The 12,500-nt window shown below is 49.4% G+C and overlaps 1 protein-coding gene across 4 annotated transcripts in view; it reads left to right on the top strand.

The window, feature by feature from the left end:
• The window catches only part of celf2 (cugbp, Elav-like family member 2), a 159,325-nt gene that overhangs the window by 98,816 nt on the left and 48,009 nt on the right, over positions 1-12,500 (top strand). For all 4 annotated transcript variants that reach the window (XM_080022487.1, XM_080022486.1, XM_080022488.1 and 1 more), the window contains one exon: positions 8,067-8,149. In XM_080022487.1, coding sequence (XP_079878613.1) covers positions 8,067-8,149 — 83 coding nt within the window. The remainder of the gene's footprint in view (positions 1-8,066; positions 8,150-12,500) is intronic.

Here is a 12,500-nt window from a genome sequence, read left to right as displayed (position 1 = left end):
TCCTTCACGTTTATCTCTTGTAGGTTCAATGAGTACAGTGTGCACCGTGCATGTGAGAGAGACGGAGGAGTGCTTTACCTTCAAAGCAAGAGTAGAATTACCGTCAGTATTCGGCACTGAAATCTGGAATACCGTTGAGCTGTGTTAATCGAAAATGCGTCTTCAAAAGAATAAGATGAGCCAGAAGTTTATTTTCTATAGAAAGGTCTTTTTACTGTATCTACCTCCCTACCTACCTACTACTAACCTTACTACCTGCCCTACCTATCTGCATTCCAACCTACCTATCTATCGACGTACCTACCTATCTAACCTACCTATCTACCTACATACACTCCTTCCTACCTTCCTGCCTATTGACCTGTAATAATAATAACTATAGCTGCAGGCAGCAACACACCAGTTTATTGATTTTAGGCCTGTGTTACGTTTTTTTTTTTTCCTTTGTGTAATGCAGCAAATCTACATTGAAAGATTTTCCATTTGTGTTTTCTTCACAGTATTTTTCTTCAGTACTTTATTTTTTTTAATATTGTGACTGACCTTGACGACTGCATTTTTGCACAATTGCTTTTGTATTGTCTTAGATTTTCGTCTATCTTTCGGCACCTGCAGCAATAACAAAAGATAATTTTGAAATTACTTTTCATCACAACGACTATAAATACATTACATTTTAGAAATATATAAATACGTGTTATTATTACTTCATTGTATTTTTTCTGTTAACAATCTACAATTGGAAAATTCTGTTTAAAGGTTTACTTGTCTGTTTTGTAATGCTGCCAATATTTATAGAAACTAACATTAATTTATCATTAGAATTATTATGGAAGAATTTGTCAATACTTTGTGGTATTTTTGTCAGTAATTACCGTTGCACGGCTTCTTTTTTTCTGAAGCATCGCTGAATTTTGGTCGCAACACTCAGTTGCACGTGTCAGTGGATTCGACTCGACGTGGTCACTAGTTTTTAAGGACTACTTTTTTCGTATTTCTCATTAATCCTGCAAAGTAATGGATAAAATATCAATCTAATAGATAGAAAAAAGTACATCCATCTACCGGCCTGTAGGGCTGGACCCCTAAATATAGCTGCAGGCAGCAATACACGGGGTCCAGGTTAGACGTGTAAATTATGAATTACAGTTTTCAAAGTTCCCGTGAAACGCAGCATCACTTCCACCCACACCAATTACAAATTTCCGAGTTCACATGGAACGCAAGGTGGATGTTTTGCCCACTGCTTCTTTATGGTCTTAGACTTTCGGCTTCTCTTTTGCATCTGGAACACAAAAGTAAAAAAATAATACAATTATTTAATAGCACAAAAACAATAAATACATGTTACTTTCACTGTGTGATTTATTATAGCTATTGTGATAAGTTCACATGAAGTGATAAAGTATAATGAGAAAAGAACATACTAAGATCAATGTCATAATTAACTACAATTGAAGATGACATGATTGACAATTGAAGATGAAAATGACCAAATTTTACAATTCAGCATGACGTATAACCAAATGAATTGCCTGTAACTGAAATTGTCTGTGGGCTGGACCCCAATAACAGCCTCACTAACACGAACACGAGTAACTCGAGTAACACGAGTAACACGAGTTTCCACTGAACACAGCATCGGTTCCTGCTGTCTGTGGTCTCAAACCAGGGCAAATCCTGCCAATGCAACCACTACACACCAATGGAGTCTACACTGTTCTAGGCCTGCACGATATGAGGGAATCACCCCCCACACCAGGGGACAGCCTTGAGTGCTTTAGGGACAGCCTTGAGTGTGCCCCCATTCTATGGAACTCCCTCGTAGTAGAGATCCACAATGTCACATCCATCGACACAATCGCCTGAAAACTTTCCACCATGTTCTATGGTCTTGGTTAATGCTGTCTCCCCGGCAACAGTGCAACTATTATTTTCTGCTCTTGTGTCATTTGTTAAGTTTCCCTACATACATGGAAAGCATCCTTGGGTTGGCGATATAGAAATGCAAGCATTATTATTATTTTTGAGATCTGCAATGTGCAATAACATTGCAAGGATGATATGACCTGTGATAAATTAACAAAAATTGAATTGTGCATACACAGTTCCTATGTCTTTCTGCTTTAATACACTTGCTAACATAGACCCCAAACATTTAACAGCCTATACACACGGAATTAAGAAATACTTATTGAGAACATGCTTTTATTAAACAAATTGCACATGAATACACAATTAAACAGAACATTAATTTAGTTTAAGGAATTATAACTATAAGATAATAAATACAAATTTCCCCTGGTCCCTTTAAAATATTTTCCTCTAAACTCTACAAAAACATCTCTTGAAATAAAATAAATTGCTGGAAGAAAACGACAATTATAGTTATCCGAGTTCCACTGAATGCAGCATCACTTCCAAGTTTTTCGAGTTCCCTGAACGCACCACCACTTCCTGCTTTTGGAACCCTTTCAACCGGAGAGCCGGAGAGTCCACAGAGAACGAGTCCACTAGTAAATCAATTGAGGAGAGCATCGCTCTCGGATGAATGGACGGGTAAAAAATACAAAATACAAATAAAAAATGATTCATTTAATCAAATTATTTTTCTTATTCATCACTTTTCAGACAGTCTTTTGGTATATGTTCATTGCGCATGTTCAGATCGCGATGGCGGTGAAAATATGATTTAAGGGTTAGCCAGTGCCTGGTGCACGGCGGTTGCCGTGCACCAGGCACTTTTAGCTGGAAAAATGTCAAGGAGAAAAAATTATAATAAAAATCTGAATGAAAACAATAGGGTTCCAAGCCATCGTCCTTGGTGAGCAGATTTTTTAAAGCTGTGAATGGATGTGACGTTGCGGATCTCTGCCGGGAGACAGTTCCAAAGAGAGATATCATGGCAGAGAATAGTCCAGTCACGGTGTAGATATCAAGGCTGGTGGTTGGCGGAGAAGGTGAGTGCAAAAAACCCACCGGTGTACAACCATCAAACTGGTAGCAGCACAGTGCTGAAAATGTTGAGGCAAGTTAGGCCGTGGTGGAGACAGTCCCTGCCTATTGCTTCTTGCAGTGAACGTACAAGTTGACTCAAGATGGTTGACTCGGATTGAGAGGTGGCGACACCAACGCCAGCGTCCTCTTTCATCCGACACTGTCTATCGCCCAATCTGTCACCTACCTCCCTATCGACCCATCTATGGAAAAGTGTACCAGACGTTATCGCGCCGGCAAGTGAGCAGTGTGTGACTTCTGATCCCCGCCCACGCGCCGTCTTGGCCCGGCCCCGCTGATTGGGCGTCCAGGGATGAGCCGTCCAATGGCAGGCGTTCGCTTTGTCGCTTTCAAAACCAGCCGGCCTGCCGCGCGCTCTCCCTCAATGCTGTGGCAACGTTGAGCAAACGTTTAATGTCCCAGGCAATTATCTGCTGTAATGGATTCAGTTGAGACGGGGCCGACCTGAGACGCAATACTGATTTATTTCATTCTTTCCTAAAGCAGAGCGGCCAATTATGTCGCCTTAACAAGACGTTAGCTTTGTTAGCGGGCTAACCCAGGCTCAATTAGAGAGTAACTGCAGATGGATTTTAATGGGACAGAAAAGCTGTGCATGTGCGTGCATGTGCGTGCATGTGTGCGTGCATGGTTGTGTGTGTGTGTGTGTGTGTGTGTGTGTGTGTGTGTGTGTGTGTGTGTGTGCGTGCATGTGCGTGTGTGTGTGTGTGTGTGTGTGTGTGTGTGTGTGTTTGTGCGCGTGCGTGCGTGCGTGGGCGCCCGCGGGTGAGCCCACCATCTTAGTGCACGTGTTTTCTGTGTGGGTTCTTTTGTTTGCTGCGTCCTTGCGCACACATGCATTGCTGCTTTCTGTCAGAATGTACATTGTGAGAGGGACTGTGTGTGTGTGTGTGTGTGTGTGTGTGTGTGTGTGTGTGTGTGTGTGTGTGTGTGTGTGTGTGTGTGTGTGTGTGTGTGTGTGTGTGTGTGTGTGTGTGTGTGTGTGTGTGTGTGTGTGTGTGTGTGTGTGTGTGTGTGTGTGTGTGTGCGCGCGCACTCCTGCGTGCCTCATTGCTGGAGCCGGTTGCCGAGCTGGAATGTTTCTCGCTAAGCGTTCAGGGTCAGCCGGGAAGCAGCTTTGATTTCGGAAAGTGCTCACGCCTTCAAATCTGACTACTCCCTTTTTTGAATTGGGGGAAGGAAGATTTTGCAAGAGGCCAAAATTGCATTGGTGGGTATTTTTTCCCCCCCCACCGTCGTCGCTAACCGTTAGTTGGATGAGAGCTGGATCTGTTCCCACGCAAACAGGATTAAAACCACGGGCTAAACCGCCGTCCGCCGCCGTTTGAAGCTATCCATTTCATCTGCATTCTCCCACTCCGTCCGCATGTTTGGTTTTCTCTGAGGCGCTGTCAAAATGGATCATATTTCCCATTTTCTTCCTGTCTCCTTTGTCACTCGGTGGCAATTTGACTCTCGTCTGCCGTACACATTAGGAGAGGCAGATGCAATACAAGCAGTGGGATTAAGAGGAATGGGGAGGAGGAGAGAGCGCAAGAGAGAGAGAGGGAGAGGGAGAGAGAGATTGAGAGAGAGATACAATACAGGGATGCAAATGTGCGCTGGCAGGTAAATGACTGGCTTTTGCCGGTAATGCAGGTTGGTCGCCCAAAGCAGAGCTGCCAGGTGTGTGTCTGTGTGTGCGTGTGTGTGTGTGCGTGCGTGCGTGTGCACGTATGTGTGTATGTGTGTGTGTGTGTGCGTGCGCGCGCGCCTGTGGTCCCCGATCGCTACAATCGCGTGTCTCCAGGTCCCTTAAAAACTCTTCAAACGTCTTAAACTGTCAAAACTGATCTTCGCCATCAAACTCAACACAACCCGCAAGCGTACCGCCCGAACGCGATATCGGAGAGAGCGCTTGTCCAAAAAACCTCTCCGCCTGATCTACTTTCGTTGAGAAACGTCTGAAATTTTCCAGGGCCCTTTTTTTTCCTCGGGCTTTCAAACTTCCCCTGGCCCCGGATTTTAGCCGCCGAGAGGTCATCCACCTCAGCTGGGGCCAGCGGTACGGTCGTGTTTTATCAGTGCGGATGCAGGTGGACGTGGCCACGCGGCAGGAAGTGAGACAGGCCTCATTCAACCTCACCCCGGTTACGTTTGAAGGTCGACAAATGTCTCTAAATACTTTCGCTTCTTGCAACAGATAAGACTCGATTCCCCCCCCCCCCTCTCCTCAACCCTACTCCCTTCCGCTCTCTCTACCGCGGGGTTTTTTTTGGGGTTTTTTTTTTCTTCAGCCATGGAAACAGGATCTTTGGGGATTTCTCGGCGGCAGTAGGAACCCTGCTCTCCCCCAACAGTTCCGTTTCCACGCCTTCCCTCGCCCCTCACTGCTGTGGGCCTGGGAGATAGCAGGGGTTTGAGGGGTTGTTTGTTGCCGGGTGGGGGCGTGGCAGCAGGCTGGCTGGCTGGCGTGGGGCCTTGATTCAGCTAAGGGGCCTCCTTCAGCGGCCATGAAGCATTTATGAAGCGGCATCTCCCTGCTCTGCTCACCATTCTGTTCACAGCCTCGCCCGCTCTCCCTCTTGCACTCTTTCTTTCTGTCTCTCTCTCTCTCTCTCTCTCTCTCTCGCTCTCTTTCGCTCTCTCTCTCTCTCTCTCTCTCTCACCTCGATGAATATTATTCTTTCCCTCGCGCCGCCTTTTGTCTGTGTTTGTACGCGCATGCGTGTGAGCATGCTCTTGTGTGTGTGTGTGTGTGTGTGTGTGTGTGTGTGCGCGCGCGCGCTGTGTGTTTTGAGTGTCCCTCTTCAACAGTGCTGGGCCCCCTCGGCTTTCAGGTAAATGTTTGTGCTGCCGGAGAGTCACGCGCATTCACGCACATGCCTACACAAACACACACACACACACACACACACACGTGCGCACACACACACACACACACACACACACACACACACACGCACACACGCACACACGCCACACATGCACAGATCTAGCAAGAGCTTCATTCATGCGTTTCCGCAGTATTTCTTCTCAGTTCAAGGTTGTAAAAAGATGTCTCTATTTAACTCTTTCACTGAAATAAAAAAATAACCAAAACATTCATATATAGATGGACTTATGATGGCTTATCCTGAACCTACTGTGCATAATCTCCAGGTGCGATGCAATTGCATTTCACTGCATATCTGTATGTATGAACGTATGTAAATCTATGTGACAAATAAACCTTGTGAATCTTGAATCTCTAATCTTGAATCTTGAATGGACGCACAGATAATAAGAAGTGTCATTGGCTCTTGTGCGGCTGTGTGTGTGTGTGTGTGTGTGTGTGTGTGTGTGTGTGTGTGTGTGTGTGTGTGTGTGTGTGTGTGTGTGTGTGTGTGTGTGCGTGTGCGTGTGCGTGTGTGTGGAGCCGCGAGAGACTTTTAAACAGATGGAACCAAGGATGCATTAGGAAATGTGTGTGTGTGTGTGTGTGTGTGTGTGTGTGTGTGTGTGTGTGTGTGTGTGTGTGTGTGTGCGTGTGCGTGCGCGTGCGTGTGTGCGGGTGTGTGTGTGGATTCAGGAAGGCAGAGAGTAAAGAGGGGTGTGTAAGGTCCACCCGGCTCTTCATCTTGACGACGCATGGGGCGACACGTGGCCGGAAATCGCAATCACCGGGCGCCAGCGGCCCGGCCCTCCCATTCGCATTATACACGGCCGAGTTTGCTAATGCTCCGCCGAAAAAGTTAGCCCTCCTAATAAACGGATATGCAAAAATGCGACCGGAATCATTATTCCGTATCATTATTCTGCTATGAAGAGAGCCCTTGCGCGGCTTTATTGGAATTGCTAATAACACACTAGAGGCCGGAGCCTCAGCGCAGCTGCGATTGGAAATAGAGTGAACAAAGCCAAAGCATGCCTCACTTAGAAAACACGCCGCCGAGAAAAAGTGGACAAACCGCACCGACCGTGGGCAAAGCGCGAGGCAGACCACCGCTCACAAGTTGCGTCTTGTTTACTTTGCCTGGCGATGGAGTCATAATACCACTACAGCCACGTGCAGTGAGCCGAGGGAAAACAAATAACTGCCACCGCCTAATCTTAGCTTGGAGTTTATATTTATTTATTTATATACCCTTATCAGTCCCACAATGGGGAAATTTGCAATTTCTCTGCATTGACCTCGTAGCTGATGTATTTAGGAGCAGTGGGCTGCCATAAAGAGGTGCCCCCAGCGGTTATGGGCCTAAGTGTCTTGCTCAAGGACACATCAGCACGCTACCAGGAGGAGCCGGGGATTAAACTGGCAACCTTCTGCTTACCAGACCACCCCCTCTACCTCCTGAGCTACTGCCCCCACAAGTTATTGCGCAAATCAACGCAAGCCCAATCACGGCTAGGCTAAGGGCCAGCGACTCAACGGCCCCAACACCCAAAGGACGCCGCGCCTAATTCCAAAATCCATTATGCTTCCAGCCTCATCAAAGGGACTCCAGGATTCAAATGCGAAGCTCGTTCCAGATGCTCACCGCCAGGCTCTCGGCCTGAGGCGGGGCGGGGACGTCCACCAGCGACACGGGGGGGGTCCAGAGACGGGGAAACTAGGCCGAGGCGGATAGAGGCGCCGCACCGCCCCCTTTTTCATGACTCGAGCGTTTACTCGCAGCTTTGGTTCCTTTTTGTCGTTTTTTTGCTTTCACTGTAGTTTGTAGACGCTCCCTAAGAAATGGCCTCGGGCTGCTCTGCTTCAACCCCACTCCGCAGGGATTACACCCAGATTAATGAAGAAGCTAACCCCTCCACACACACACGCACACACACACACACACAACTTTCTATCTCTCTCTCTCTCTCTCTCTCTCGCGCGCGCGCTCTCTCCGTCCCTCCGTCTCTTAATTTGTGTAAGTGTGCACGCGCAGCTCCTTGAGACACCCGTGGCTCTCCGTCAGCTTGCTTTGTCCTTAACATCTGCCAGCGTCGGCAGGTGATGCCAGGTAGATGAATGGAGGGAAATGCTCTTTGTAATTCGTTATATTCTTTATGCTCATCCTCCTCTCCCTCTCCCTGTCTCTCCCCAGGCTGCTGTTTTGTCACGTTTTACACACGGAAAGCCGCCCTCGAAGCCCAGAATGCACTGCACAACATAAAGACCTTAACAGGGGTGAGTGTGTGTCCTCAATTGTCCTCTGCCAGAGCGTCCCTCTAATCACACAGTCACAGAGGTGCCCCGGAGCGTCCCCGCTCCGCTGCCACTTTCTGTGTGTGTGTGTGTGTGTGTGTGTGTGTGTGTGTGTGTGTGTGTGTGTGTGTGTGTGTGTGTGTGTGTGTGTGTGTGTGTGTGTGTGTGTGTGTGTGTGTGTGTGTGTGTGTGACTTGTGGGGACAGTTTCTACTGCGCAATTATGTGTCCCATCTGAGTGAGGGAGACGGTGAATCAGAGTGCGTCAGTAAGCGAGCGGGTGAGTGAGTGAGTGAGCGAGTGAGTGGGGGAGCGAATGGGTGAGTGGGCCAGCGGGTAAGAGAATGATTGGATGGGTGAGCGGCTAAGTAAGTGAGCGAGCGGGTTAATAGGTGAATGAGCAAGCGGGTAAGAGGGTGGGTGAGTGAGTAAATGGGTGAGGGAGCGAGTGGGTGAGTGAGTGAGTGAGTGAGCAGGTAAGTGAGTGAGTGAGTTAGTGAGTGAGCGAGGGGTTAATCCGTAGGTTGACGAATGGGTGCGTGGGAGAGGGAGATTGTGAAACGGTGAGGGAGGGAGGGGCGCGTGCGATTGAATGAGGGAGGGAGCGACCGAGTCAGTGTGTGAATGGGTGAGTGAGGAAGGGAGGGGAGTGGGGGTAACAGATTGAGGGAGTGAGTGAGCACGCAGGTTAGGGTGAAATAGCGAGCGGGTGAGTGGGCGGGTGAGTGAGTGAGGGGGTGAGTGAATCGGTGAGCTAGTGAGGAAGGGTGTAAGCGCGTAATTGAGTCAGTAGGCATGTATTAACCAAGGCGTGTGTGTGTGTGTGTGTGTGTGTGTGTGTGTGCGTGCGTGTGTGCGTGTGTGAGCGTGTGTTTTCTCTCCCTCCTTCTGTGCCACTGAGTCCCCCCCCTCCTCCCTAAACGGAGTTTGGATGGGACGCATTCCTGTCCCGCTCGCTCACTCCGAGGGAGCCCATGGTGGATAATTGATTCTCCTCCTCCTCCTCCTCCTCTTCCTTCATCCCTCTCTCTTCCTCCGCGGATACCACCCCACCAACCCATGTTGGAGGTGGGGAAATAGGTGTTAGGTGTTGCGTGGGGGTGGGCCTCAGACTTCAGCCGCTTGTCGGATTAGTGGGACATGAAATCGCCTTGTTTACTCCGTGTCTCTCTCTCTCTCTCTCTCTCTCTCTCTCTCTCTCTCTCTCTCTCTCTCTCTGTCTCTCTTCCTCCTCCTCTCGCTCGCTCGCTCGCTCACTCCCTCACGGTTATCGTCCTCCTCTTCCTCCCGCTCCTCTCCTCTGTCATGCGCCGATGCACAGTGATAGAGCCACCCACACACACACACACACACACACACACACACACACACACACACACACGCACGTCTGCGCGCAGACACACACGCACGCACGCGGCAGCTTGAGCCAGCTATTCAGGCATAACTAAATAGGACGGTGTGTCCGATAAGAGACGAGGGGGAAAGCGGAGAGATAGAGAGGGGCGGGGGGCGGGGGGGGAGTCAAAGCGGAAAAGCAGACGACAAAAGCGTTTAGTTAATTGTCGAAATGAGACAGGGGAGAGACGGAGCGAGGGCGAGCGAGCGAGTGGAGTCAAAGATAAAATAAATCAATCAATCAAAATGCGGACGGAGGGGAGAGAGGGAGAGAGAGAGAGAGAGAGAGAGAGAGAGAGATGAAGGGAAGCGGAAGAAGAGAATGGCAGGGGGGGGGCGAGGGTGGGGGGGCGCACTGTGGTGTGCTCCAGGGCAAAGCAATAAACGGGCGCAGTTAAAAACCAATACCTGCTTATTAACTTCCCTGCTCCTCGCTCGCTTGTAAAAAGCCACCGGAACAATGTTTATATTGGCACTCCCCCCTCGCTCTCCCCCTCTCCCCCTCTCTCTCTCCCTCTCTCCCTCTCTCTCTCTCTCTCTCTCTCTCTCGCTCTCTGTCCATCTGTATAAAAAAGAAAATATGGGCCAGGGGGCAAACATACTGTAGATGGGGAGAGATGCAATCACGGTGGAGGTTGGACGGCGGCCATATTGAAGATGGGCACCGAGCGCCGCGCTGGCAGCGGCGAGCGGCGGCCATGTCGGTTGAGGGGGGCCGGCGGTTGAACGGCTGCCATGTGTGCGGAGGGCACGGAGAGAGTGATCTAGGAGGACGGGGACGGGGACGGGGGACGGGGGGGTGGGGGGCACTGCTGGCGTGACAAAGGTGTTTTGGTGTCGCCCAATAGAAATGGAGAGCCTCGTTTTGGAAGAGGTTAAAGCATTTCATGGAAGGCGGGGGTCCAGCAGGGGGTGACACTCAAAAAACGTCATTTTTGGGTTTTCTCTCTCTCTCTCTCTCTCTCTCTCTCTCTCTCTCTCTCTCTGTGTCTGGCTGGTCGGCTGTTTGTCTGTGTTGCTTGGTCTGTTGACATGGCGACCTGTGCGTTTGTGTGTGTCCGTGTAAATCTGTGACAATTATGACATCATGGCCTGATCCCAATTACCTGAGCAGACAGCGATCTTATTTGAGGTGGTTGGTTTCAACAATCACGTGTTTTCGTCTAAACTGAACAGATGGGCAGGATTTATTTTTTAGCCGCTATGGCAATTCAATGGTTAATCACAATTATTTGAATGAGAAAGCCTATTTAATTCATGTATTTATGACGGTCACAACCAAAACTCTGACTACTCAATGATCTAGGGGCTAACATGGCCTCTAACACACACACTCACACACACACACACACTCTCTCTCTCTCTCTCAGCGATACACACAGAGATCCAGACTCATGTGTTTACACACACAAACACGCAGGTGGCGAGTTAAAGCCTGTCAGGCGGTCTAGCAGACAAGGTTGTCTTAAGATTTTTCCGCTAAATTGAACGCTTTCATTAGCGGCTGACAGATGTGTAAATGGCCGCGCGCGCGCACACACACACACACACACACACACACACACACACACACGTTTGAACACACACACACACACACACACACACACACACACACACGTTTGAACACACACACACACAGCTGGCGGGGGCCCTATCTGAAGTAGGCTGGATGGGTGGATGGATGGATGGGTGGATGGATGGAGGGGTGGATGGATGGATGGGTGGATGAAGCGGGGGCCGCAGGAGAGAGGAGAGGAGAGGAGAGGTGGAGGGGGGGGGGGGGGTGGTTGTATGCGGGTGGCTGGTTTTGGGTTTGGGGTGGGGAGGGGAGGGGCGGGAAGGAGGACTGCTCTCCTTCAGACTCTCCCCTTCGTCTCTCTCTGATTCCCCCGCTCTCTCTTTTTCTGCCCGTCTCGCTCTCTCTCTCTCGCTCTCTCTCTCTCGCTCGCTCTCTCTCTCTCTCTCTCTCTCTCTCTCTCTCTCTCTCTCTCGCCCGTCTCTAGTGTGGTTTCTCTGGTGCCAAGGTTGCTTTAGGGGGGTTGCGATGAATGGGGAGCAGTCTGGGTGAGGGGGGGGGGGGGGGATGAAAAAGCACTTTTGACTCTCTCGCTCCCCCCTGTGAAGTAGGAGTGCTTTGTTGGTGGCGGGTGCAGGGGCACGTTGATCGTGGTGGTTTTGAGTTTTTGAGATTTTTTTTGGGGGGGGGGGGAGTCCCGACACTGATATCAGTGGAACATCCCCCCCCCAACCCCCTCCTCCCACCACCGTTCCCTGGCCTGTCACAGATGTAGACGGATTAGAGGCACGGCGGGGGGGGGTTCTCGTTAGGAGCCGACGTTGCACGGCTTGTGTGGCTGAGACCACACACACACACACACACACACACACACACACACACACACACACACACACACTTTTCTTTTTTTGTCTACTGAGATAATTAGTAAAGCTCAGCCACCAGGATACAGCCGTTTTTTTATGTGTGTGTCTGTGTGTGTGTCTGTGTGTGTGTGTGTGTCTGTGTGTGTGTGTGTGTGTGTGTGTGTGTGTGTGTGTGTGTGCGTGTGTGTGCGTGCGTGTCTTTGTGGGTGTGTGCGCAATCAATGAGCGGCACATCAAATGACTGGGAAATTTGCTTCAATCTCCGGCGAGGTCAAAGGTTTCGAAAGCCCCATTCCACCGCTTGAATCCGAAATGGACGCTTTCATTTTGATTTTCTTGTTCTTTTTTTTGCCTGCGTGCGAGATAATTAAAAAAAATAAAATAAATAAATTGTCTGCAAGTGGAGGTCCACAGACGGGGGAATTTTTAGGTGTGTGTGTGTGTGCGTGCGTGCGTTAAACCGGAACCTGACTAACCGACCCCCGTTTGATAAGATGGTGTCCCTGGGACCCCCAATCTTACAGGATTGGTGTCATTAGATTTGATTTAGTCGGAGC

Source organism: Zeus faber (assembly GCF_960531495.2).
Source record: "Zeus faber genome assembly, chromosome: 21".
NCBI classification, from domain to species: Eukaryota; Metazoa; Chordata; class Actinopteri; order Zeiformes; family Zeidae; genus Zeus; species Zeus faber.
Note: the sequence above shows the minus strand (reverse complement) of the source record. Positions and strands in the feature narration are given on the sequence as shown.